The following is a 27,248-nucleotide window of genomic DNA, read 5'->3' as shown; positions in this document are numbered from 1 at the left end:
TTTAACAAGGTTAATGACACCATACCAGACACAACTATATGTCTTTAAACATGTTTTAAGAAGGTCTTTAAGGTTTCAGAATGAGAATACTGTCCTTGATGATAATAATAATAATAATAAATTACCAGCTATTGGGAAATAGCGGAATATAATTATTAAATAATGTTTACAATAAAGTAATTTTCGATACATTTTGAGGTAAATATTGTGGTAATTTGGCAGTAAATACAAAGAAATTTCAAATGGGTTACTTCCTAATTATCACCTAATTACCATGAAATTTGCCTGTACCTGTAAGATGAAGTGTTACCATATACTGTAAATGCATATGCTGTGGCTTCCTTGTGCTCTCTCAGTGAAGGTAGCTCAGGTGTAGATCAAACAAGTGGTGAAGAAATGAAGATCTGGTGGGACGCTGTAATGGCTGATACATTATAAATCTACAAAGGCAAAACATTATAAAGCAATAAAACTGAACAAATAATCTCATGATGGAGTCTCTGAGCACCTATCCAGATCCTCTGAGATATTGTTCAATGCGGTAGAAGCGATTAATGTCTATTCTGTGTCAGGAATTACAAAATGTAATATAACAGGTACATACAATCAATATTTGAATGAAATGTCAATTAAATTTGATTTCCTGCACTTTATGAGCCAGAACATCGTTTGTTGCTTCATCTCCCCTCATAAATTGGACTTTAAATCACAAGAGGAACTGTTCACATTCACATCTCAACTACTACCAGGAATCAGCTTTTTGGTTTTAATGAGAAGACTAAATAAACATATAATCTAGATCCAACAAAACTTAAACTTTATTCTTGTCATCACATACAGGTACATACATATAATGGAGCGACTTGAGGTTCAGTGACTTTCTAAAGGATACTACGACATGCAGAGCCAGGGATCGAACCGCCAACCTGTAATTAAAGGATGACCCGCTCTACACCTTGAGCCACAGCCACCCAGTAGGTCTTTCTCCATTGGTCTAAAGTAAAATACACTACAACCACTATTAAGTTCACAGTATTTAACCACTATAACCACAATTTACGGTAAACTGTTCAAACGGTGAGTACCAGACAGTATACAACTAAAAAAAAATACATTTCTAGTGAAGCAATTACAAGTCAAAAATACTAATCATTATTCTTGGAGCAGTTTTAAAACATCTCATTTGTAAAGACATTCACCTTACAACTTGGTTCATTATTATTTCATTGACAGAATACCTAATATATTCACTATTTCCTGTACAGCTAAGCAAACATGCAGTTGTGGAATCATCTAAAATAAAGCTTCTTTATTCAGAGAACAGACTTCCAAAGGACTTCCTCAAATTGTGGACGCTCTCAGTGTTCACCGTGTCTTCAGTGTGGAGAACAGATGTGTCTCTCAGACCAAAGGCTCTGATCAGGGATTTGCTGAAAGACAAGAGAATGGTGACTTTGTGTGTGCAGAAGGAGTCAAGATATACACTCATACTACTTTTATGATGCTTAGAGTATAATGTTTTTTTGACGCTGTCATAGAGGAGTTTTTGATATCATGCTGCCCTCATGCATGTAATTTGGAAAGACAAAAAAAAAATAGAAACACCTCCTGCTTGAACAATTCAAATAGCTAGGGTCCTTATTTGATTTTGGACAGCTAAAGCGATTAATTCTTACTTCTGCTCAGTGGCCTACTCTACCAGCAGAGACTGCTGTAGCTCAGGATGTTAGAGTGTCTTGGTTCACAGACTGAGAAAGCAGTGCTGCCGGGCTGACCCGTGGCTTTACATCCTTTGCAGGAGATTTGAGGGTCAACTTTGGAGCAGGCGTTTGTGAAAGAAATCCTTGGGGTTCCTCTGGGCCCCCTAGTTTCAGCACAAGAGATATTTATAATGATATTCTTACCACCTTAGCTATGAAAACAGAATGATGGATGAAAGTTTAAAATATGGTGTTAGTATGTTCATATGTAGTTTTGCATATTCTTATAGATTTATTGATCTGACGCAAATACAGGACACCACACAATAAAGGCACAAACAAAGCAGAGGGAAGACATTACCACAATACAGATATCGCTTCATGCATTGGAAGCAATGCAGTGTGTGCAGTACAGTGTGTATGGCCTCCTCACCTCATTGCATATTAGATAAAACCTGTAATATTCTTGTGTTTCCTTAAGAAATACTCACAACATCACACACACACACACCAAACATATATTGCAAAGGAAGCTTTATTGCCAGTGACAGAGGGGAAGTATCCAGAATGGAGTTTTTTCCACAATATATTGTACTCTGATCTTGATTTAAACAGTCCAACACCGGTTTTAAAAGTACATATACTTAGCATGTTACCACGTCCCTTAACGGTTACAGTCCTGCAGGTCTGAAGATATACGTTTCACCTCAACACACAGTGGCCAAATAGACATTCAATCACGATCACTGAACCAAGGTGTAACCATGCAGCCGGGGTTCCTCTGCACGCTTCTCCCTTGGAGATCAATGCCATGGCATATTTCCTATTAAACAGAACAACACACCCATAAAGCCTCAGGCATGGCTTTTACAAGGATACGCTCACAGATACAATGGCACTTTATACAACTTGGAAAAAGAACTGCACACAGAGCTTGCTGAACATATTTGATAGTATAGTAACAAATAAAGTGTTGGAAAACGGTACAGATTTCTTTTTACAGTTGATTTGGTTGCGTTTTAGCTGTTTCACCATTTAGGGTATTAGATATATGAAATGGCCTCCACGAAAGCCACTCGACAACAACCGAGTGATTGTGACATTTATGTAAAAAAAGGTTTTAAAATTGTGGATGGCTATATAGCTTTTTGAATTAACTCGATGGAAGATCTGATCTCAAACTAAAAAACAAAGATCTATATTGCACTTTTCATCACAGGAAGAGTGTTGAATCTTTGAATGGTAGAAACACATCCACACTCAACCTCAGAGCACTTACATTGTTGTCATGGCAACACCACCATGATAGCCAATATCCAGTGTAAAGGGGGGCATTTATGTAGCATTTACATGGCAGATTCATACATTATACATCTTCTCATTATCAGCCGTAACGTCATGCCGCCACAAAAGCGGACGCAAAAAGACAACAACAATTTGAATAGTTCACCGGTGTGTGATTTACAACCGGCTATTTGAAAACACAAGTACTGTCTTGGAACGCTGTTCTCTGGTGAGAATACACACTGCAGTAGTAACAGTCCCCTCGCTGGTATTTACATTGTGGGTTACTGGAGTGCAAAGACTGACTGAAAGTAAATCATTTATTCTTTGGTTCAAAATTATATAAATATATTTAAGTTGTGTGTGCAGACGCCTGCACAACATCCTACATAATAAAATCTTTAATAGACTAATTTTTAATATTTATTATGTGTCCATCTATTAGTATCCTACACTTTAAATAATCTATTTTCTGGTGACAATATAGATGAAAATAATTACCTCTAAGAAAGGCCACATACTGTACGACTCTATTGTATGTGTATGCACACCATGTTAATGCATGTTTGGTAATGAATACATGTATCCTGCATGTGGAACTGGTATAATATGCATTACTTATGACACATTCACAATGCATGAATCACAGGGAACACAGCTGGGGTAAAACCAACGATGTTGATCAGACATTGATAACCGACTTGCACCTTCCTTTGTATCAATCATGCAAAAACAAAAATAAATATATGTATTAGTATTAGTATGAAAATAATCACCACTACAGCCATACACACTCACGTACTGTATACATATCGAGATATACACAAACTTCAAACTGCACGATAGTCCACAGTTTGAACAATATCTAAAGGTACACACCAAAATAGAGAACAGAAAACGGGGGTAAGGGGGCAAATAAAAGACTCATAGCTGGGTCGAACACAGAGCAGCACTGAACTCAGTCTAGGCACAATCTGCTTTTTACATCATCAACAACAGCCCCAAAGAAAAAGCCACTGAAACATAGGTGACCTATACAAGCACACAAATCAACAGGTCAACAAGTAGACAGTACATTTTGACACTGCATAGAGTTAAAAACACAGTCCAGGCAAGCACCCAGCTGCACCGAGCTCACGTCACCAAGATCTGATTCTAGCTATGTTAGCATCCACACACACGTCTGCGCTTGTGGTCAGCTAAGGTACGTCGTTGTTATCTAGACTTTGACACTTCCCCCACTTTCTCCTGGGTGACTCAGTTGGCCTGGACTGGTTTTGGACCCACTGCAACGCCATTACAGTCGAGAATGTACTGCAGACAACCTTGAGGCGGGTGCCCGGCGCCGTTTTTAGTGGGTTCGCCAATGATCTCTCCCTTCTGGCCAGTTCCCTGAAAAAAGACAAAGAAATAACTTAGAAAATACTCATACTCATACTCATCTTCAACCGCTTATCTGGGGTCGGGTCGCGGGGGAAACAGTTCCAGCAGGGGACCCCAAACTTCCCTTTCTCAGGGCCACATTAACCAGCTCTGACTGGGGGATACCGAGCCGTTCCCAGGCCAGTGTGGAGATATAATCTCTCCACCTAGTCTTGGGTCTTCCCTGTGGCCTCCTACCAGCTGGTCGTGCCTGGAACATCTCCCTAGGGAGGCACCCAGGGGGCATCCTTACCAGATGCCCGAACCACCTTAGCTGGCTCCTTTCAACGCAAAGGAGTGAGCTTCTCACCCCATCTCTAAGGGAGACGCCAGCCACCATCCTGAGAAAACATATTTCGGCCGCTTGTACCCGCGTTCTAGTTCTTTCGGTCATGACCCAGCCTTAATGACCATAGGTGAGAGTAGGAACGAAGATTGAGCGGTAGATCAAGAGCTTTGCCTTCCGGCTCAGCTCTCTTTTCGTCACAACGATGCAGTAAAGCGAATGCAATACCGCCCCCGCTGCTCAGATTCTCCGACCAATCTCACGTTACATCGTCCCCTCACTCGCGAACAAGACCCCGAGGTACTTGAACTCCTTCACTTGGGGTAAGGACTCATTCCCTACCCGGAGTAGGCAATCCATCGGTTTCCTGCTGAGAACCATGGCCTCAGGTTTAGAGGTGCTGATCCTCATCCCAGTAGCTTCACACTCGGCTGCGAACTGTTCCAGTGAGTGCTGGAGGTGACAGACCGAAGATGCCGGGGAGGAATATCACGAACAGGATGGTGACAAAGCGCAGCCCTGGCAGAGGCCAACCCCCACCGGAAATGAGTCCAACTTACTGTCGAAAACCCGAACACAGCTCTCGCTTTGGGCGTACATATATTGGATGGCCCTAAGACGTGTCCCCCTCACCCCATGCTCCCGCAGCAGCTCCAACAGTATCTCCCGGGGGACCTGGTCATACGCCTTCTCCAAGTCCACAAAACACATGTAGACTGGATAGGCATACTCCCAGGCCCCCTCCAGGATCCTTGCGAGAGTGAAGAGCTGGTCCGTTGTTCCACGGCCAGGACGGAATCCGCATTGTTCCTTTTTCGATTCGAGGTTCGACTATCGGCCGAACCCTCCTTTCCAGCACCTTGGAGTAGACTTTACCAGGAAGGCTGAGTAGGGTGATACCCCTGTAATTGGCATACACTCTCTGGTCCCCCTTCCTGAACAAGGGAACCACCACCCCGGTCTGCCACTCCTTAGGCACTGTCACTCACTTCCACGCAATTTCGAAGAGACTTGTCACTAAGTGACACTTAGAAAATAAATAATAAAAAAATTAATTGATAGTATATTAAATGGAAGTTGCAGATTGCAACCAATTGAGTACCCCACCGCTCACTCTTCCCTTTCCAAGACTGTGGTAAAGAGAACCACTGAGTGCAAAACTGTGGTGATGGCGTTCGCCTAGCTCAGAGTCCATCCTTACCATAATAACACTACTTTAGGAGCAACGGAAGTCAGACGGCGGCTGGCAGTACCACGGTTTTGCACTCTGCGTCTCACATTACCACAGTTTCACAAGTGTGTTGGAGAACTACGGTGGCCTTCAGGTCACCTAAATATGTGAAAGACTCTCTAGTGCCAGAGTTTGGTTTGTCCGTTCTGGGCTACTGTAGCAACATGGTGGAGCAACATGGCGGATTCCCAGAAGAGGACCCGCTCCCTATGTAGATATGAAGGACTCATTCTCAGCTAACAAAAACACAATGATTCTTAGTTTCAGGTGATTATACACTAATGAAAACATAGTTATTAATAGTTCTGCTAAATGCTACACGCTGTACCTTTAACAATGATACTAAACTAACACAGGCCTCATGTTTCTGATCTCAGTGCCTGTGTGTTACTATACCTGGGATGGCTGTATGGTGGTGGGTCTCTGGGGAGCGTTAGCTTCCTTCTCTACAACCCGGTTCATTTCTGCCAGCACCATGTCAGCGATGAGCTGCCTGTCCTCGGCCTGGTGCTCCCCCACCAGGGGCATGGCGGAGCCCACCACCTGTGTGCCACATGGAGGATGGTTATATAGCAGATGGAGAGAAAGAGGATGTCGACACATATGTCACATTAATTTTGGCTGATGTATAGAAATACTTGAACCGTAAGGAAAAGCTTTACCTCTGTGATGAAATCTCTGCCATCTTTCCCGTGAATGGCTTTGACTGCGCAAATATCCAGACCCCCGAAAATCTCCGAGCATGTGTCGACCCACAGCTTGTACCTACACAAAAACAAAATCAATAAATGACTCAAAACCAGTGGCAGTATGATGACGGTTTGATTATCACATGTATGTCTTTGTATTGTATTGTGTAGGATTCTTGTTTAACACTCACCTTTCAGTCATGGCCACCTGTTCGAGCATAGCTGAGCCAGTATTGGTCTTCCAGTTACCAGATATAGATGTTCTCCTGCACCGTGTTATTAAGCACACACATTACAACACTTTTGTTTCTCATTCATGTGAATTTGAAGTGAGATAAGTGTACCTACATGTAAGCTTTGTAGTCGGTTCCGATCTTCTGGATTCTGATGTCGTACTTGGAGTCGATGAGAGGCTCTGTGGTGGTGTACGTCTGGGTAAGAGCCACGACGCTGGCTATGTCCTGGAACTTACTGTGATTGTCCACCTTCACCTGTACACAAAAACAGACACAGAGAAGGAAAGAGAGATTTAAAGAGGCATCTGCAACTTAATTGACTCATATTTAATATGTCTTAAGTTACCAAACAAAAGCAACATACATAGAAAAACAAATTGTTGCATTTCTTTCATACTGTAAGAAGACAAATCTCCATACCTTTCCGATACCGGAGTGGGCATGTCCAATCTTCACAACAACCGGGAATGATGGCATGCTTACCTAAAGTAAGAAAGTTATATTCCGCCTCATATCATGTCATCTTATATTTGCAAATTAGCAACCAATGTTTTGTTTTATGTCAAACATAAATTCTGAAATGATCTTTGTAGACAGCAGAAAGTGGGTTCTCACCATCTCCTTGTAGTTTGGGTAAAAGGTCTGCTCGATCAGAGGGAACTTGTCTGAACCCAGCTTCCTGTGGGTGTTGATAAGCTGGGCAAACTGGACACATAAAAAGGCAAATGAATCAGATATGATTTTTTATAAATAATGTCACAGAACAAAGTACATTTATCTAAAAAGCTCTTCCTGGCTGCTGAGTGCCTACCGCCCACGGCTTGTCACACAGGTTGTAGATGGACTCAAGCGAGTTGATGCATGGGACGCCTCCATACTGCAGACCGATGATCAGGTTGCGGAAATCTTCATTCTGGGTCATACTGAAGGCGTGTTGACGAATGAGGACAAAATCTGGCTTGAATGACCTGGAAAATAAAAGTTATTGCAGACATGTGACAAAAATCTGACCAGGAGAAATGCACAACTTCACTGTTGATTAAAACTATACTAGTTTATGACTTTGGGTGGATGTGTCTCACCTGATGACCTTGGTACCGTTTCTGAGAACTTGCATGTTAACGTTGCAGCTCCCGTTGGCATGAGCCACAACGTTGATCTCGTTGAATTCAGCCTGAGGAGAACGATGATTAGAGAAGCATATGAGGACAGAGGACTTCAACAACTCTTTACAGAAGTGCTTAAAATGGATCTAGCACTGGCTTGGAGAGAGGTACCTGCTCCACTTTGATGTCATATTCCCCATGAAGTTTCTTTCCCCGGAATAATTTGGCCCTGGTTAAAACAGAAACACAAACGATGTATTAACTTCATGTAATAACAGAATAAGGATTCCAAAAATAGAGATGTGTTTAAAAATAAATGACTTTACAACAACCTGGAATATGACTTTGTTGAGTATAAATACAGCACAGAGTAGGGTGACCAGGTGTCCCATTTTACGAGGGATTGCACAGCATTTTTATCCCTTGTCCCACGTCCCACATATTGAGACGATGTCCCACATTTTCATCGGCTCTAGTTTTCAAAAGTCAAACCACTGCAGGACAGACACTTTTGTAAGATCTGTTTTTTATCCAATGGCTGTGAAGAAAGCAGGGAAGGCTGTCATCATGGGACTGTGTTTGCTGTCAATGTTTATTTTTTAAGTTAGACATTACATCAAAATTGTAGACTACCTCTCAGCCTTGGTAACGTGTCCCACATTGTCCCACACAAACATACTCGTTGTCCCACATTTGGTTTGTTGGGATCTGGTCACCCTAGCACAGAGTAGACAAATGTTCCCTTTTCACGCTCTTCAAACTGCTGACAAACAGCCTCTCTAACACTTCTTCCCTTCAATCTGGCAGAAAGGACGGCGATAAAATATTACAACACTTTTCCAGGTGGCATCATTTTTAAAGGCAAGCCTAACACACAGCGGGGTTAATAAAGGACGACGCAGAGAGGTAACATTCCTATTCAGGCAACGGCTCCACTTTTCACGACTTGTGATTCAGCACTTTTTTAAAACAGAGAGAGTCTCTGGTTTTTCTGGCTCCGAATAAAAAAATTTCACCTTTAATTCTTTTCCCCCTTTGGATCACTGGTGAAGTGGAACTCTTTTGCAATGGGATTTAAGATAAAGATGGATCAGTGTCTATACACTGACACCACACGGAGATGAAAGCTGCAGGAGCCACACAACGATTGTCGTGTTAACAGCGTGTTTGATTTCTTTGGCTTTTTTCCTGTACTGATGTGCCGGGGCTGGGAACTGACAACATAAGCTCTGCCAGTAGAAACTACTGTGGTGATCTACAGTAAATCAATACTAATGGTGGCCCAAAAAAGATCCCTTCCCTTCAATTTCTGGTTTCCTTCCCACAGCTCCACCTACAGCAGTGTAACAGTGGAGTAAACGGCAGAACATTGTGAAACCTTTATCCAAATAGGATTTGTACCATGTCCATGTTTCAGTATGGCTGTGTTGATATATTTAGACGACATACTGTGGAGTTCTCACTTCCTCTTACTTCGTATCCCCCTGCTGTCACGTACCCTGCACTCCCTGCCAATTTAGCGAGTGAATAATTCATTCCCATATCTAATTGGGGCACAGGGAACTATTTGGCTGTGGAGGTAAACAAGCATTAAAATATGAATCACCGCTCCTATATCTGGGAAAATGAAAAGCCTGCGCTGCGTTGTGATGAATGCTCTGAGTCAATACGGACTGTAGACGGAGACAGTGTTTCCAAAACACGACCCCGAGAAACAAACACAGGCATGAAAAAAGCCTCTGACTTCATTTTGCCATTCAAATTGTAATCTTTGTCAGCACGGGGAGTAGTGTTATGTTTGATGCTGTATCACTGCGCACAGCCCTGCTCAGCATACTGAGCATAGAAGCTACACGTTCAAAGAGGATGCATTAATATGCATTAGTATTTGACAGTAACCAGCTTCTCTTGTGTTGACTTTCATCCAAAAACAAAGGACATTATTGTTATATATTAGCAATATTTTATGCCATTCCCCTTCTAATGTACTGTCTTTAAAGCTGGAGTTACAGCCTCTGGGCGCTGTGCCTAACTGCTCACTGAGAAGATGTTTACTTGGATCATTCATTTGTAATAATCAATATGGGTAGTCCTGACTTGAATTAAAGATGAGATGAGAAACCAATTAAGACAAAAAAAACAATGTGTTCCTGTCTCGTGATTTCTAGAGTAACTAAGACAATACAGACAATAAAAAAAAAGAAGTGACTTCATTAATGTTTGCAGGTTCTCAAATTGCCAAATCACATACATTGCCGTGAAATAATTTTTCATTCAGATGATACACCCGAGAGGCTTGGTTAGCGGGAGTCCGTGCTGAATTTTAATGTCTCATCATTTAGCCTGCTTAACATTCACTCTCACATGTGGGTAATGTTTGAAGAAGGTTAAGCCCACAGTACAAAGCATCCCTGTTCTGACTCCAGTTAAATATGCTGTATGTATTTTTGTAATTTGGAACATTGTGACTCAGTAAAAGGAACCTTTACTTTACACTGAGTGACATTATGGAGAGAATAAGGGAGCAGCACATGTTGGCCATTAGTCTGATAAAGTAAGACGGTGGAACATCTGCTCCTCCTGTCACAAGAGCAATTTATAGCCCAGTACTCCTGGCACAAAACAAACCTCTCTGGATGACTGGTGGCTTCAACTAACGAGTAAAAACGCTGGCTGAATGACGGAGGGTTTCTGTCTCTATATGTGCTCTGACTCTGGAAATCACTATGATTATATCTACACTCTTTATCCTACAGTTCATTATTCTGCTTAACACAACCTGTTACACAACAAAGTCCTTATTCAGATACTTGTCCAAACTAATGACCTCTGTTTTTTTTATATAGCTGATTCTAAAATTGCAGGACATTTCACATTTAGAGGCTTCTGAAATTTTTACTATTTGTTCAAGCTCTCAGTAACAAACGTGTAATAATAAAAGCATATCAGACACTAAAATAATCCTCATTTGTTGCTGGATAGGTGTTAATGTCAATGACACCTTTAGTTATTTTACAGACTGTAAGTAATGGTCAATGTTTTTTCTCTACAACACCTAGAATTCAATTATTCATTGTAATGTTGAAGGATATAAAATATGAAGGATTACACACAATTATATATTTTATAAATAATGTAATGGTAACAAATTATATAGACAGTAGTGTTGTAGTACTCGAGATCGGTCTTGGTCTGGAAGAGGACACTGGATTGTATTTCAAGACCGGTCAAGACCACAACTGCGGAGATATCACTAAATTGCCTGTGCTATTTGTTAACATCATTATGATATATAGTGATTATGATAGACAAAAATCAAAATTCCCACACATAAAATTCATTTCTGCAACGCCTTTTGATTATTTTATCAAGACATTTGTCATGGTGCACATACACATACACACATATATAGTAGATATGGCAATAAAAGAGGTGGATGAAGAGGAATCTTCATTTGTTTTCTGTCGGTGTTTTTATGAGGATGTGGATCTTTCAGATTAATTTGAGGAATTTGCATGTTCCACATTTTATTGTTAGTGTGTCATGTAGTGTGGGACTCGCACTGGTCTGGTCTTGGTCTTGTCTTGGTCTCAGTTTAGGTGGTCTTGACTACTACACTAATAGACAGTATGGTAAATGTCAATGTCGGTGGTGCCATGATAATAGAAAATATATTATTTTTACACAAAATCCTTGCAACATATACTGTACATATTCACATATAACTATATATATATATATATCATCTGAGATTTGACTCATTTTATCTGAAAAATAGATGTTGATGTCTGAGCGTCCTGCCAGATGTAATTAGTCTGGAGAACTCTTTCCTGATTTCATTCTGTGTCTTGGGGCCACCAGCACTCATCGCTCTGGCTTTCATTTGCGGCGGCGTACAAAAAAAAAAAGTCTTGAAACAGCCCATCGAACAATGAGATATAGCACATAAACAAGCCGTCAGACTCAAGGTGTGCCTACATTACAGAGAATATTAGGTACTCAGCAAAACCTGCATGAATATAAAGACACATTTCATCTTCTTGCAGCTTGCCAACAGCTATAATTTTTATGTTTTTCGTCCCGTCTCTGTGAGAGCTGAATACAAAGCATGTCGCGTTCCTTTTCTGAAGCTTTCTCCTCCGAAATATTCTCAATGTGATATTCGTTTCTTTATGTTACAGGTAATAGTCCAAAACAGTGGCACTACATCAACACCTATAAGCTACAGAACACTGGATGTGAATGAAGCAGACCTGCACTACCCTGAGTAATTGATTTGTACTGCGATGGTGACATACAACCACAGGGTGAAAGGTCACACAAAAGCAAAACAAACAAACCAACCCTGGTGAAAAATCATTTTCATCGCCCCACTCTGTGATACTGAGCAGCCATGAAAAATAGATGTAGCACTCAGACAGAGCAAGCCCTTTGAAAGAGTTATTTCGTCTGTTTCTCTCGAGTGGATGTGTACTACCAGATATATGAAGCGAGACACCGATACTAGTCTACAGAGCTCATGAACACAATGATCTAACGTTATATTGAATAAACTGCATAGGGCAACAGAAATAAAGTCGGAGCAGGAAACCACTTGAAATTTTTTTTTATCAAATACATATCAGATATTGTTAAATACCGACAGCGAGGACGATGGAGTGTGAGACATCATCTCACTCCCGGCCCAACCTACTCAATATTCTTAATAGGAATGACCTTTGATGAATGACGTGGGTTTTAGTTTAATGTATTATATTGTGTTCCTCTGCCAAAACTGAGTCCTTATTCCTCAGCAAGCAGCATCCTTTCCACTCGCAACAAATGTGGAACAAGTGAGCGCATGAGGCTGGCATCCGTCCCGCTGACGGGGGACTGATCTTATTAATATTGATCAACGGCTTTGTTATATAAATGGCTAGTCCTGTACACATAAACAGGATAAGTAGTGGATCCTGCAAGGCTACCTGAATTAGCCAAGCAGACCTACTTATATTTGTGTGATTTGGTGTGTTTTAAGGGAAATTTCTTAAGAATACTCAATTAAATTCAGCTGTATATGTATATATATGTATCTTAATCAATGTAAAATGTCAAAACGTCTCGCCACCGCCATCAGATACACACAACATATTAACCTTGATGTGACACCCATGTATACAACATGACACCCTGCATAGATGGTCTAGTCTGGTATGTTTCCTTGTTCTGTAAAAAAAACAGCTTTACTGTTTACTGTAGGTCATTTTCAGGAATTAATGTAGTTCAAATCAGATATAACCACCAAATATTGTGATCCTGTCCAATGCTTAAAGAAGGGGGATGTAGATTTAATTCCATGCCTCGGGATAGACCAAAGAGTCACATACCATCCAGTGTGAAAGTAGTGTCTTTGCGCTGTACATTAGAAAGGCATTATCAAATAGAAATAAATAGAAATAAATACTTAAAATTCTGACCTGACCCCCCCCCCAGCCCAACCAGAGATGCAACCAGGGAACATTGTAGTTTTGTTAATATTATCTTTTCATATTTACCTTTCTATCTCCCTTTGGTTAATACTGTCTCCCCCCTTTGCTCTGTTTGTTTGAGTCTAGTTATCCCGCTTGTCTTTGCCGTGTCATGTTTTATTTGTTTGTTTTGCTCACTTGTATTGCGATATGAAAAAAGAATACAAAAGTAAGGCATTATAGAGTTTCGGTTTCCTGCTTTTTATCTCTCGGTGGCAACTGATAATGTCTATAACTTCTATGCAATAGAAAGATGAATTGTATAAATGTGTGGGATATCCAGCTGCACAGCTCTAGCACACACACACTGCTGTGGAAAATATGTCAGCTGTGTAAACAAGTGTTGATCATGTGGTGATAGAATTACCATATTCTTTACTTTTTCGACAAGATATCAGTCTCAAAATAAGTTTCCTCTAAATCCGTGTGCATACTCGTTTAGAGCGCTTTAATTCCTCCCCACAGTTTGACTGACAGAGATGCTTGTTTTAAGCTACCTTTTGAGTAAGATCCCCCAGGACACTGACTGTCAGTGTAACAGCTTAAATGCCTTAATGTAAGCCCGCTCTTAACATTAATGACACAATGGTCCTTTCTCCCAGCGGGATGAGAAATATAACCGTGTGGATGATGATATTTTTTTTTTTCATACTTACCTATGTACTGCACACCACCTGCATGATCAACTAATGGAAGCCTATGCACCATGCGCCGTTAGTGCACGTTAGTGCAGGGCATGTCACGTGATCTCCTATCAGAGAGAGCAGGGGGAAACCCCATTGATGGAGGGAAAGCACTGCAGTATTTAGTCTACTTCCAGAGAAATGATATATATTTCCAATAATGCACAACCTGTGGAATATCTATTTCTAAGAATGGCAAAAATGTCACGTTACAGGGCAATATTATCAATAATTAGAGTTAATGGACCATTCTTTGGCAGCTGTCATAAACCCTACTTTGTATTTCTCCAATATGTGCAACAAAACAAGAGAAAAATCTTACAACAGACAAGATAGAGGAAAATAAAAAGCATCTATCTTGGTGTAATGTCATTACTTCTGAGAATTAATGGACCCCATTTGCTTAAGTATTGGCTGCCTCTTTGTATTTTCTGTAGCACTGGCATGCTGTACCATCAAACCACAGCAGCAGTGCCCATTCACAGCTGCAGGGTGCATGATACATGTTGTTTCAGTGCTTCTTTAACCCTTACCTAACTACTACATTCAAAGGGATCATGTGGAGAAAATCATCATTAAGGATGAGCAATCAAACAATACTGTAGCCCATAAAGATGACTTAGTAGAGCAACATATTGTCTTACCACTCCTGCTGTGGTTCGTCAATTACCAGGAGAATCTTGAACTTCTTAGACGTCGTGACTTGGGTCTGCTCCACTAGCCCTGCTGAGGCAGCTGTCTGCTTAACCACGTTGGTGATGGAGCTAAAGAAGCCCGCCCCGGTGGACTGAGACGTCGGGGGTTTCCTCTCCGGAGCAGGGGAAGTGGCTGGAGGTGTAGGGCCGGTTGTAGGAGACTTGGCAGGGGTGGTGGAGGCAGGTGGAGCAGGCTGAGCGTTGTCAGGCCTCTGGAGGTCTGTCATGTAGCCATTGGGCAGGTTGGAGATGAACGTGCTGTCCGAGAGACGCCGACGCAAGTAATTCATGGCTGCAGCTGGAGAAGAGGAGAAGAAGAAGAGTCAACGAGCACCAGGTGTGGAAAACGATTCTGCAGAGGAGTCCCTGTGTACAGCTGATAATGGCTGAGCTCTAAATGCAAACTCCCAGCGACTGTATTCCCACCCTGTTCAGCGGAGCATCCTTAAGAGCTCCCCCTCACTGGCAGTGACGCTACACTCTCCCTCAACCAATCCCCTTACCCTGTGCTTTCCTCCAGCATTGCAAATGATGCTCCGGCTGTGCCTCTCCTCTTCCTCCTCTCTCCTCTCTCCTCTCTCCACTCTCACTGGCGTGTCTGCCTTCCCTCCCCCTCCCCCATTTTCTACTGCCTCACAGGCGTCATGCTTTTCTGAACCACAGTATTTAATATAGAGGGGTTTCCAGTGTAAGTGCTAGAGGGTATACAGAGTACTACATCATGGTCGCCTTCCTCTGGCCCCCTCTGTTCCCTGTGTTTTCTTTGCCCTCTGTCCATGCAAAGCATTTCTGTGTGTGCATGATATGCAGCCATGAAATCTAAAATGGCTGTTTGGACTAGTGGGCAATGTTGAATGAGAGGAGAAGCGAAAGCAGCAGCCCCTTGAGACAGGCAGTAAACCCTCTCTCTTAATTGATTTATCAACCCATATATACTGATTTTACTTATTACAATTGCCAACAAGACATGCTTTACCTCCCTGTTTTTGATAGCCCAAAAGCTCAGGTTAAAATATTTATTCTGTACTAAATTACCTGCTAATTATCATAAATTATGCTGAAAAGACATCTTTGCAAAAAGCATTTATGAACAATTCCATTTTGCAAAAACAAAACTTTTTTTTTGCAAAATTCTGCTACATTCTGCCACTGGTATTCCTCCTTATAATGCATTAATAAGCTGCTCTAACATGTTTTAATTGGTATATACAATGAGAATATAGAAGGAGCTAAAGCTGTGTGATGAAACCATCACACCACCATGACTCCAATACATTTTGAAAATACTCCAGGAAACAGATCAATAAAATCAATAACTCGTCAATAACTCACTCACCAGCAGTCTGGTCAAGGCGCTGCACAGTTCACACAAATCTGAAACACACAAACATGGACTCAATCTACAGATTTATACATTTTAATACAAAGGCAATGAAATTTTTATTTCTCAGCATGAATATTTTTCTACCAAACAACCATAAAGCTAAAAGTACTAGTTGACTGGTGCCATCACGTCATTGAAATCTGGTCCACAGGTTAACCACTCCCTCGGGAATCAGGAGATTTAAACTACACTGACAGGCACAGGCTCTCCAGGCTACTTGGATAATAGGTAATTAGATCAATTATGGTAAATATAGCATCAAGCTACTTGCACAAAAAGACTCAAACATATAGTACATACAGTAAGCTGTATTTTGTATGGACTGGTTGACACTTTAAATAAATGACCAATATTTAATTGTCTTCTAAATATATCCTTGAATTTGTTGTATCCTTTTAAATGTGGAGTAAATATTTAAATAAGTAAATATTTTGTCCAAATTGGCTTTGCATGACTTTACTGCTATTATTTGTAAACCTAATGTTGCACAAATATACAAAATTTGTTATTATTTGTTGTTTTCTAGTGAATTTTATGATTCTAGCAAATGCAACAGAAGAGGGAATTGGTAATAAAACATTAAATTCTCCTATAATAATAATAATAATAATAATAATAATATTTGTCGAAGCCGAGCTTCACATTAATAGTGGAGTTTTGTTGAAACCATGACAGCGACAAACTCTAATTACAGCTTGGTATGTTGGCACTATAATATTGTCATTCTGTTTCTCCATATTGTAATTTTACTGTCACTCTGCCTGATTACTCTTCATACACAACATCTGCTGCATAACTGTTTTATTTTTCCTGTTAGAGGATGTGGAGTTTGTCCTTAATTGAATCTAGGATTTAATGACAGAGGGTTTTAAAGCCTGTTGAGGCAAATTTGTGACTTTGTGATATATAAATAAAGGCTATGCATGGTGTGTGTTGCACTCTTTATAATGTACAGTATGAAGAGGATGAAGATGGGGTGCAAGCCGTCTTGACTGAATATCCTTGGAAACAGGACCTGGGTGTCTCATTTTCTTTTTGAGTATTGGTAATGACAGACAGTGATGAGGACAGTCTAAAATTGTACTTTGTATATTGGCTTGAGAAAAGCTGCATCATGTGCTGAATGTTATGCATGGATACTAGGGTGACATCAGCTGGTAGTAGTGGTGTAGTGAACATCTAAATCAACCTCCACTTGGCTGAAATGATAAATCAGATGTTTAGGCTAAATGAGAAGATCTGTACAGTGATGAAGATGTGAAAATCCAACAGTACAGCGATAGTGAATGGTCTCTGTGCTGCCGTCAGGATGCTGATCAGCTCCTTGCATTGTGCTGTTATGTTGTGAAAATCATTGCAAAATATTGTATGTGCAGGACAGGTAATGGCACATACAAGTGGTTATGTCTTAATGTATGGCGACCACAGGGAGAGTTGCATATTGTCCTGCCTATCTAAGAGGGCCATGTATTGGAAAGAGACGGTTAAAGATGCAACATAATGAACGAACATCACAGATGATCAATAAATACATTTGTGTTATTTACAGCTGCTCAGAGAAAGGTTTATATTTATGTAATTTACAAGTAAGATATGATAAGATAAGATAAGATGAACCTTTATTAATCCCCTGGGGGGAATTCAGGTGTTAAAGCAGCAAAGCTCAGATACAGAGGTACAGATGTACAAAAACATTATAAAACAATAAATAGAAATACAGAATATACATAGTGAATGAAAATAGTGAATGGACATAGCGTGTACCGTCCGTCAATAAAAAAATGTAGTGTACAATAAATAAATGTAATATGTGCAGTCTATAAAATGGTATATGGGATGTAGTGTAAAGTGAGTTTAAAGTTTAAAGTGCACCAGTAGTTAGGAGAGGTGGTTGCAGGTAGATGCAGATAGTCCAGATAGTTGACTCCAACTCCTTATCAACTAAACAAAGCATGTTTTGTTTTTGTTTTTTTACTTTACTTATATTTAAACTATATATATACATATATATATATATATAAAGTATATATACTTTACTCATATTTAAACTATTTATATATATAAAGTATATATATTTTACTTATATTTAAACTATATATATATATATATATATTTATATAAAGTATATATACTTTACTCATATTTAAACTATTTATATATATAAAGTATATATATTTTACTTATATTTAAACTATATATATATATATATAAAGTATATACTTTACTTATATTTAAACTATATATATATAAAGTATATATATTTTACTTATATTTAAACTATATATATACATATAAAGTATATATATTTTACTTATATTTAAACTATATATATACATATAAAGTATATATATTTTACTTATATTTAAACTATTTATATATATAAAGTATATATATTTTACTTATATTTAAAATATATATATATAAAGTATATATACTTTACTTATATTTAAACTATATATATACATATAAAGTATATATATTTTACTTATATTTAAACTATATATATATATATATATATATATATATATTTATATAAAGTATATATACTTTACTTATATTTAAACTATATATATGTATAGTTTAAATATAAGTAAAGTAAAAAAACAAAACGTGCTTTGTCTAGTTGATAAGGAGTTGGAGTCAAACTTTTGTTATGGTATAATTAAATAATTAACAGTTTTGTGTTAGCTGAAGTAAACTCCTGCAGAGCAGTGTAGCAGCTAGGTTTATACTGTGTATTGATAGACAGACCTCCATATAGTGATTAATAGCCAATTAAAGTATTTACAGCCTAGAGAATAAAAGCACCTTGTAGCTGGATGTCCTCACGCCGTTCTCCTGGTCTCCACTAGGGCCTCGCTCCTCTTTGTGTCTGCAGTGCTGCGGTGTTAAAGTGCGTGAGGGCGAGCTGGTCTCTGGACGAGCCGAGGTCGCCTGTTGCTGCTGCTGCTGCTGCTGATGTTGATGTTGTGGCTGTAACGAGCTAACTCTGTCGATGAAGTGAGTAACTTTAACTTTCAAGGTTTAAACTACTTTGAAACTTTAGTTTGCTGGACATAAATCCGCTGAGTAAAGTAAGTTATCACTGAGTATTTAAAGTGTAACTTTAACGTTAAGTTAAACGGTTATTCATGTTTCTGCTGGTTGCCCCGGAGACCTTTAAGCTAACTGAACTAGCATTCAAAGTTTAGCCTAACTGCTAACTAGCTGCTAATGCTAACTTTAGTAGCTAATGTGTTAGCTCCTGCAACTACGAGAACAGTTAGCTAACTAACTGTAACACTATGTTACTAATGTTAACTATCACCACCAGTCCTTATTAGTCTGTTACCTCTTTATCTCACACGTGGCAGTAAGAAGTAGGTGTTTAAAGCGACTTTAGTTAGCAGAGTGTTTAGCTTAGCTGCTAGCCACCAAACCGCTAACGTCAACTGAACACTAGTCTCCATTACATTGCTTCAAGTGTAAAGCAAGTTTAATATCTGATTCTCTCTCTTCTTTAGGATATACCTTTGCATCTTGCTAACCTCGATGTTAGCAGCTAGCCTGTTGGTGTAAATGCTCTTCACTAGCATGGACCTGTTGAACTCTCAGTTCATGGACAAGATGAACAATAACATCGGGAGACTGCACTACGAAGGTTAGTTTCACATTCATTCAGTGTTGTAATGTGTGTTTATTTAACTTATTTGTGGAGCTACACGTTGCTACGGTTTCCCTAATTACCAACATGCATGTAAATGTCTCAGTGTTTTGGTTTGAGACTGACGTTTGCTTTGACTAACACTGTGGCTGGAGTCAAGCACACAACTTTGTTATGTATAAGGTTTAACTCATCTGGGGATAAAGTGGATAACCATATACTGGAAATACTACCATACATGACACATTATCTGTCCTTTTCCTCAAACACTCTAATTAAGCATGTTAGAAACTGCACCCAGACCTAACTACCCACAAGTATTTGTATATGATTTGGGGTTACACTTATAAAAGCAACTTACAACCATTATGCATACTACAAAAGAGAGCAATCAGGATAGTAAATAATGTGGGATATAGGGAACACACTGTTTTTAAAGTCACATGCATTGAAATTCATGGATTTGGTCAAATTTAAAACCGCAATAATTATGTTCAAAGCAAGAAATAATTCACTTCTGGGCAATATTCAAAAAATGTTTTGTGACAGGAAGGGGGTTATAATTTAAGAGGAAAATTTAATTTTAAAAAGCATTGTGTTCGTACAACAAAGAAGAGTATGTGTATTTCAGTCTGTGGCGTGGATTTGTGGAATGGGTTAGGTGATGGGTTGAAGCGGAGCACAAATATAAATCACTTTAAAAAGCTATACAAAAAATATATTTTTGGGAGGTATATGGATGAGGAAGAGTTGTGATAAGAGTTGCGTTATGGGTTGGTTTATATCTACTTTAACTCTGGAGGGATATGTGGGTTGTAAATAAACTTGGGATGCTGTTCATATATTTAATTTGGGATGTAAATAAATCTGGGATAGTTTATATATTATATTATCATTCTATGACATATGAGTTATTAGAGGAGAAGTGAGAAAGAGGTAGGGAAATATAAGTTTTACTTCTACCTACTCCTTTTCGGACACTATTACTCTTGTTTTGTTTGTTATTATTTTGTATCTGTATTTATTTATTTATTTTTATGTTTTGAAATAAAGTCTTTCATTCATTCATATATAGTCCAGAACAATAACAGCAAACATTGCAAATGTTTCTTTATTTGATGCAGATGTGTCAGACTTTGAGCCTATGGGGAGGTCATATTCCACACAAATAGTTATGTAGTTGTTTTTGTACACTCAATTTAATCATTTTTAGAAAGTGGTTTTACGCCAGAAGTAAATGACTCCCTTGTTCATTGCTCAATTGACTTGACTTTTTAAAGCGGCCTTTAGAAATCAATTCCATCTCTGAAGACTAAACAAAGTCCTCGCCTTTCCATATTTGGGATGTCAGCGGGGTAATCTGGATCACAGTTTAGTTGCTTTTTCCCCAATCATTTTTATGTTGACACGACAAAACAAAATGCACATAAATAAACAGTTTTCTGCTTTATTCTCTCCAGGCCAACCATTGGTTTACTGAAACCGTAAATGTGGTTAATCAGTGATTGCTTGAATGTATGCCCTGGCCAAGTTACATTAATTAACCGTTTAGGGGAGGGTTTTTTTTTTATTTATTTTTTTATACAAATGGTCATGATGCAATAAATGTAGACGTATTAAACTGTAGTAGTTTATGTTCAATGTGGAGTTATGTACTTGTTGCTAGAATCTAAATATAATTAGATTATTTGTTCTGCCGATTACTTTCCCACAGATGAGTCCAGGACACCCTCCCTGCCCAATGCTATGTCCAACATAACCGGGCCTCCTCCACACTGCCCAAGCAAACGGAAGTATGGCGAAGAACAAATGGACGACCGAATCAACTGTGATGAGGACCACATGACCAAAATGAGCAGATTGTTTGCCACTCAGCTGTAAGTTCCCTTCAGAAATTAAAGCATAAATTGTTATTGAGGAAAAAAATCCTCTACAAATTGTATTTATTGATCAAGTCAAAGAACAGTGAAACAAGTCAGCCTCAAATGGCACAGTTTGAGATTATGAAACAAAGGTCTGAACATAACCTTACAGCATTAACTCTGGTGGAATGCAAATACTACCTTCAGGCTGTAAAGTGTCATGATTTTAAGAGACAACTTTGTTAGATTACCAGCACAACAAAGTCTTCAGGAGGAAAATCATGCATATCATCTTTAAGTAATTCTGAGAAATGCTTACAACGACAAATGGGCTGCACACTAAAAAAGACAAACAAGAGCGTAAGCCCAGTCTACACTGTGTGTTGTCATCTTTTCCTAGACATGAGATGCGACAGCTGGTGTATGAATTGTCTATGAATAGGTGAAACTGTTGGTGGTATATGTTTAATTTGTACTCTCTTTGTTTAGGGCCCGTCCCTCTGCTGGAGACAATCATAATGAGCACTGGAGCCTCGGTCACACTCCTGTGGAGCACATTACATCCACCTCCAACGGTCTCCATGGAAACCACCTGTATGCTTCCATTTCTAGCTATGCTGTAGACCAGCCTCTGGCTCTGACCAAAAGCAGCCACGACATTGGAGTCGGGACCAGAGAGAGGTCTGTCATTAGTGGGACTGTCGAGCGGCAGCAGGTACGTCAACTTCTAACACTTCACAGTGACGAGAATGAAAGCACTAAGCTTTCACTTTGGGTAGGGGGCAAAAACAAGACAACTTTATCACAAATTTTTTTCTCTGCTGTGATGATTGCCAAACAGCTGATCTGCTCTGAGCCCATCTCTCTCTCTCTTTCTGTCGCTCAAACACACTACAAATGTAATATGTAAGCATGTGGTTGGACCCCCTACTTCCTGTAGTGCTGTCAAAAAATATCGAAGTATGAATACATATCGATACTGAATATTTGAAACAGTTTCAATTCTCCTTTTCTGCGGTATTGATACACGGGTACCAGCTGCGCTTTCTGCTCTCTCCTCTCTTCGACAGTGAGTTGAGACACACACTGATATTTATCTTTTGATAAAAATCAAAAACTTTATGCCCTCAATTTTGTGTACATTTTTCACTGTGGTATTGAGAAATGGTATTGAATATCAATTCTCTGATCCAACATTTTTGGTGGAGATGGCCTCATTTGACTCAAAAAACATTTATCTGCACCTTTTTATTCCTGTTTAAAATAATTTACACACAATGTGTTAAGAAATGACCAATGTGTGTTGGACCTGACAGAAAAGGTAACGCTTGAAATGTTAATTGTGGCGCCAAAAGGTGCGGTGAAATTTTTTTGGGTGCACATACATTTTTGAGCTGGTGCACCTGACTGAATGTCTGCTTGCCACCCCAAATTTGTGACCGCGTGGGCTGTAGCGTGATAATTCACCTTGTTGATGCTTCTCATCTCTTATAGTTCGCATCCTTGGTCCTACTTTTGTTAAGCTGTCACATACATTTTCTCTTTTTTGATGAACCACCATTCTAGATGTTATTGAGATATGTGCAGTGCATGATGTAAGTTTTGTTTTTTGAAACACTGACCTTGTTTGAAAGTTGCATTTTATTACAAGCAACAATACAGAAAATATGAGTGTAACAGGAATTACACTGACTGCAAAGATAACAGGGTTTCCTTTTTTAAAATGAAATAACCAGCTCAGATTCAATGCCACAATTAACCACAGATGACACGGGGTGTGCTTACATGTTATTTACTTCCTAAAAATAAACAAAACAATTTAGTGCATTGAAAATACTGTAGAGGTCTTACGCAAAAAAAGAATATTAAAATCATTGTCATTATGTTGCACAACTAATTGTGCAGATGCTGAAAGAAGTTCTCCACTCAAAACTGCGTCTCCCTGAGGCTTCTTACCATGTTTGACTTTCACCATACAGATTAATGTCGATGGCTGTCTTCACATACAAAGCTTTTCTGTATTTACCTTAAAGTAATAATTTCGAAGATTTTCATTTAAATTGTCTGTTAAGTCACTATCTATCGCTGAATGAGGTAACACAATGGAGATTGAGCCTATGGCCCACTGATAAAGTATTGCAATATTTAGAAATTTGCTATATTACAAACTGCTGATGCAAACCAAACATTTCCTACTTCTGCTGTTTCACATTAAAAGCATGCAAGTGGCGAAACCAGAGTTGACTTTTATTATGAAGCAGTCACAGTTAATGAAACGTGTTTGTCAGTGAGCTTGACCGTTGTCGTTCATTAAAAAAACGGTCTACAAAACAAGACGACCGTCAATTTCGTCATTTTTTTGACAGTGGATCAGTTTTAAATATTGCAAGGAGTAATGGAACAAGAAGTAGCAGCAACAGTGAGCTGTTAGATGAAGAGCTGCAGGCGACACATCTACAACTTCTCAGTGAGGTAACCAACTACTTTCACTTTAGCTGTTCGCAGACTCTCAACAATAGTTTGTTTTGCTGCCCCCCAGTATTCTGGGACCTGTAGTATTAAACCACATTTGCTGTTACCACTAGTAAACAGGGTGTCACCAAATCAGCCAGGACCGAAATCTTAAAGAGGGATTGCCTCTTTAAATCTGTTATAGACATTCATCTCTGTGTTTATATATTCAGAGATTGTAGAATTCTCATTTTAGTTAAACAGTAGATTTGTCTTTATTAAAAATTTCTGGACAAATATTAGACAAAATATTAAGCAGTGTTGAAGTGTAGAGTATTTTTTTATGTTACCAAACCCTACATAGTACTGTGCCTGTGTTAGCTGATTGTGTGTATTTTTTCCACCTATAGAATCGTCCCTCTGTGATTACCTGTGCCCCTGCGAGCAACCGCAATTGTAACCTCTCGCACTGCCACATGAATGGCTGTTCACCCAGCCCACCTACTGATCCGATGAAGACCAACGGTAAGCGACGGTCATTTCAATACGCAACGTGTAATCTAATGCTTATTTTTATATATATATATATATATATATATATATTAGTGTGATATATATTAGTGTGATATTTTTATACATTACGTGCTTGGTACTAACCAGGTTTTTGGTCTCCTTCCTCCCCTCATAATGTTGTTTTAGCTAACACAGAATGTGATCCTGTGATTGAGGAGCACTTCCGTCGCAGCCTTGGATCAAACTACAAAGAAGCGGAGCCTGTGTCCAACTCAGTGTCCATCACAGGTTCAGTGGACGACCACTTTGCCAAGGCGCTGGGCGATGCCTGGCTCCAAATCAAGGCTAAAGACGGGGGTCATCAAACCCCAGACGCAGACCCATGAGGCAGAGGGGAGTAAACATTAGAACCACTTCTCTTAGTGTTTTGCACATGAGAGTGGAGATTGCTCGCTGTCATTTCTTGCCAAGCATCAACTCCCCCTAACCAAGAACAATGTAAGACATATGGTGCTCACATAGGCTGTTCCCTTGTGGACCTCGAGGTCAACCTTTTATTAGAACACTCGGCTCAGATTCGTACTCTAAAAATTGGCGACGTCTCTTTTATTGGAGAAAAGAAAAGGAAGTATTGCGTAGTTGGGTGAACATTGTTAGTTGTGGAAACTGTACAATCAGAGATTTCTTTTTTTGATTTTGCATTGATAATGAGATTCACAAAGTGTTTAGGGGCTCATCTTCTGTTTTACCTGCCTTGATAGCCAAAGAATTTCCCTGCCTTTCCCATCAACATATAAGCCATAGATCTGGTCTTTATTGTTTTTCACTCTAAAATCACAACACTTTTTTTTAATCTATATTACTTGAAAAAGTCAGCCAGGTCTCATTTTACGTTTCTGACCGTTTAGGTAGCAGGGTTACCTGTTTCAGTTGGAACTAATGTGTTCAAGATACGTCTTGTGTTTTGAATATGTGATAATGCAATTAAGGCTCTGGTTCCCCCCCCCCGTTCTGCTTTCTGAACACACTAGACTAATTTGTCTTCTTTATGATCCTGAACTGGACTTATCCACTGTTAACTGAATTATTTTAGTTTCCTGTCTATATGCTCACTGTGGCTGATTCCTTAGTAAACTAATATCAATCATAGTAGATGTGTCTAACTAGAAAGCATGTTTCAAATAGCTGGTTTCTATTACAAACCTTATTCTATACTATATATTTACTCAGAATTTATTTTTTATCTGTAACATTTTAGAAATACTCACTGCTGGTACAGTTGTACTCAATATATTTTTTGTATCTGGTTTTCATTACTATATGTAGGTGTATATCTTAGCACCCATCTACAAATCACAGCCTCTGGCAAGGTTGTCTGAATGCAGTTTAAAAGGCTATATTGCTTATTATTCTGTGGACCTGGATGCTACAGCTTTCTACACGACTGAAAACAGCTAAATCTGACCTTCGGTAGCAGTCTATTAGCAGTGGCTTTATTTATTCTGAACACGTCGATAGTTTCATGTGGACTTTCGGCAAAACACGGCGACAACACAATTCTAACGTTGATTTTGTTTCTTTCTAATGAGAACAACAGAGGATGTCTCCACTGCTTCAGTGACAAAGCATTTGATTTCCTTTTAAAACTAAGATTTGAATGCACATGCAATATGGGTGTTCTTAATTCACGAGTAGGCATCAACATCCCACCATGACTGCCTGACACTTATCAGTCACTTGTCCTTTTTTAATCAAGACAATGTCATGGTGTGAGCTGCCAAAATCTTCCTTTTATCACGGAAAAAAGGTGCAAGTGGGTTACAAATGTTTTTTTGAATTAATTTCTCACCCTTCTGAAATCCTCTACTTATGGTAGCCTAACCTTATTTGTCAACACTGATTAAGATATGGTATTGTAAATTCAGATTTGTTTTGTATGTCAATTAACTGTCTATGACAACATCTATTTGTATTAATATTCTACAGTTTTTAAATTGTTACACACACTATCCTGTCTTTATATTTTACTCATATAAGACTATCATTGCGCCGCGCGGAATGATCATAGATATTTTGTTTCTATTGAGAGTAGTGTACTCATATGTAGCATGGATGCTCATTATCTTCTAACCATGCCTTTTAAAAAAAATCTTTCTAAGAGTTGGTTATTTTCCCACAAGTGTCAGATGATGAATAAGTGCAGGAACACAACAGTCTTTCGATCAAAGACTTTCTCGGTGCAGCGTCAAAGACTTCTGTACTAACCGTTTGTTTAGCTTTTTTGTGTGTACTCTAGTGGATTTTAGGGATTATCATGGAATCTGCTTGTTTGACACAAGTAGGTTTTTCAGTAATATGTTTGGGGTATTAGTCCATTGTTATTTAATTGCTATATTTAGACTACCTGTATCTCAAAAACAGAAGGGTCCTGCTTCAGGTGTCATCCACATAGAAAAAAAGTAACATTTGTTCACTTTTGTCCTTATTTCTCTGGAAGAAAATGCCACTGTTTTGTACTTAATTTCTTCCAAATAAACATACAAATGCCTACCTTTG

The 27,248-nt window shown here is 39.0% G+C and overlaps 2 protein-coding genes across 4 annotated transcripts; one reads left to right on the top strand and one right to left on the bottom strand.

The window, feature by feature from the left end:
• Window positions 1–800: 800 nt before the first annotated feature.
• syn2a (synapsin IIa) lies at window positions 801–19,168 on the bottom strand. Of its 3 annotated transcripts, XM_037772814.1 has the most exons (13): window positions 19,032–19,168; window positions 16,176–16,213; window positions 14,789–15,137; window positions 8,126–8,183; window positions 7,931–8,022; window positions 7,660–7,816; window positions 7,464–7,553; window positions 7,269–7,331; window positions 6,961–7,103; window positions 6,804–6,878; window positions 6,586–6,688; window positions 6,320–6,466; window positions 2,218–4,376 (listed from the first exon to the last, which is right to left on the bottom strand). In XM_037772814.1, the coding sequence occupies exons 3-13, from the start codon at window positions 15,127–15,129 to the stop codon at window positions 4,242–4,244; spliced, it is 1,404 nt and encodes a 467-aa protein (XP_037628742.1). In that variant the 5' UTR covers window positions 15,130–15,137; window positions 16,176–16,213; window positions 19,032–19,168; the 3' UTR covers window positions 2,218–4,241. The 3 variants fall into 3 exon arrangements, with proteins under 3 accessions (XP_037628744.1, XP_037628742.1, XP_037628743.1); XM_037772816.1 differs by lacking the exons at window positions 16,176–16,213; window positions 19,032–19,168 and adding an exon at window positions 801–1,430 and having other exon boundaries at window positions 4,310–4,376; window positions 14,789–15,324; XM_037772815.1 differs by lacking the exons at window positions 16,176–16,213; window positions 19,032–19,168 and adding an exon at window positions 15,343–15,442.
• On the top strand, window positions 19,052–27,248 carry vgll4a (vestigial-like family member 4a). The gene is made up of 6 exons (XM_037772818.1): window positions 19,052–19,223; window positions 19,727–19,863; window positions 21,581–21,743; window positions 22,218–22,443; window positions 24,590–24,704; window positions 24,879–27,248. Exons 2-6 carry the CDS (start codon window positions 19,782–19,784, stop codon window positions 25,076–25,078), a joined length of 786 nt encoding a protein of 261 aa, XP_037628746.1. The 5' UTR covers window positions 19,052–19,223; window positions 19,727–19,781; the 3' UTR covers window positions 25,079–27,248.

This window comes from Sebastes umbrosus, chromosome 6 (assembly GCF_015220745.1).
Source record: "Sebastes umbrosus isolate fSebUmb1 chromosome 6, fSebUmb1.pri, whole genome shotgun sequence".
NCBI classification, from domain to species: Eukaryota; Metazoa; Chordata; class Actinopteri; order Perciformes; family Sebastidae; genus Sebastes; species Sebastes umbrosus.
Note: the sequence above shows the minus strand (reverse complement) of the source record. Positions and strands in the feature narration are given on the sequence as shown.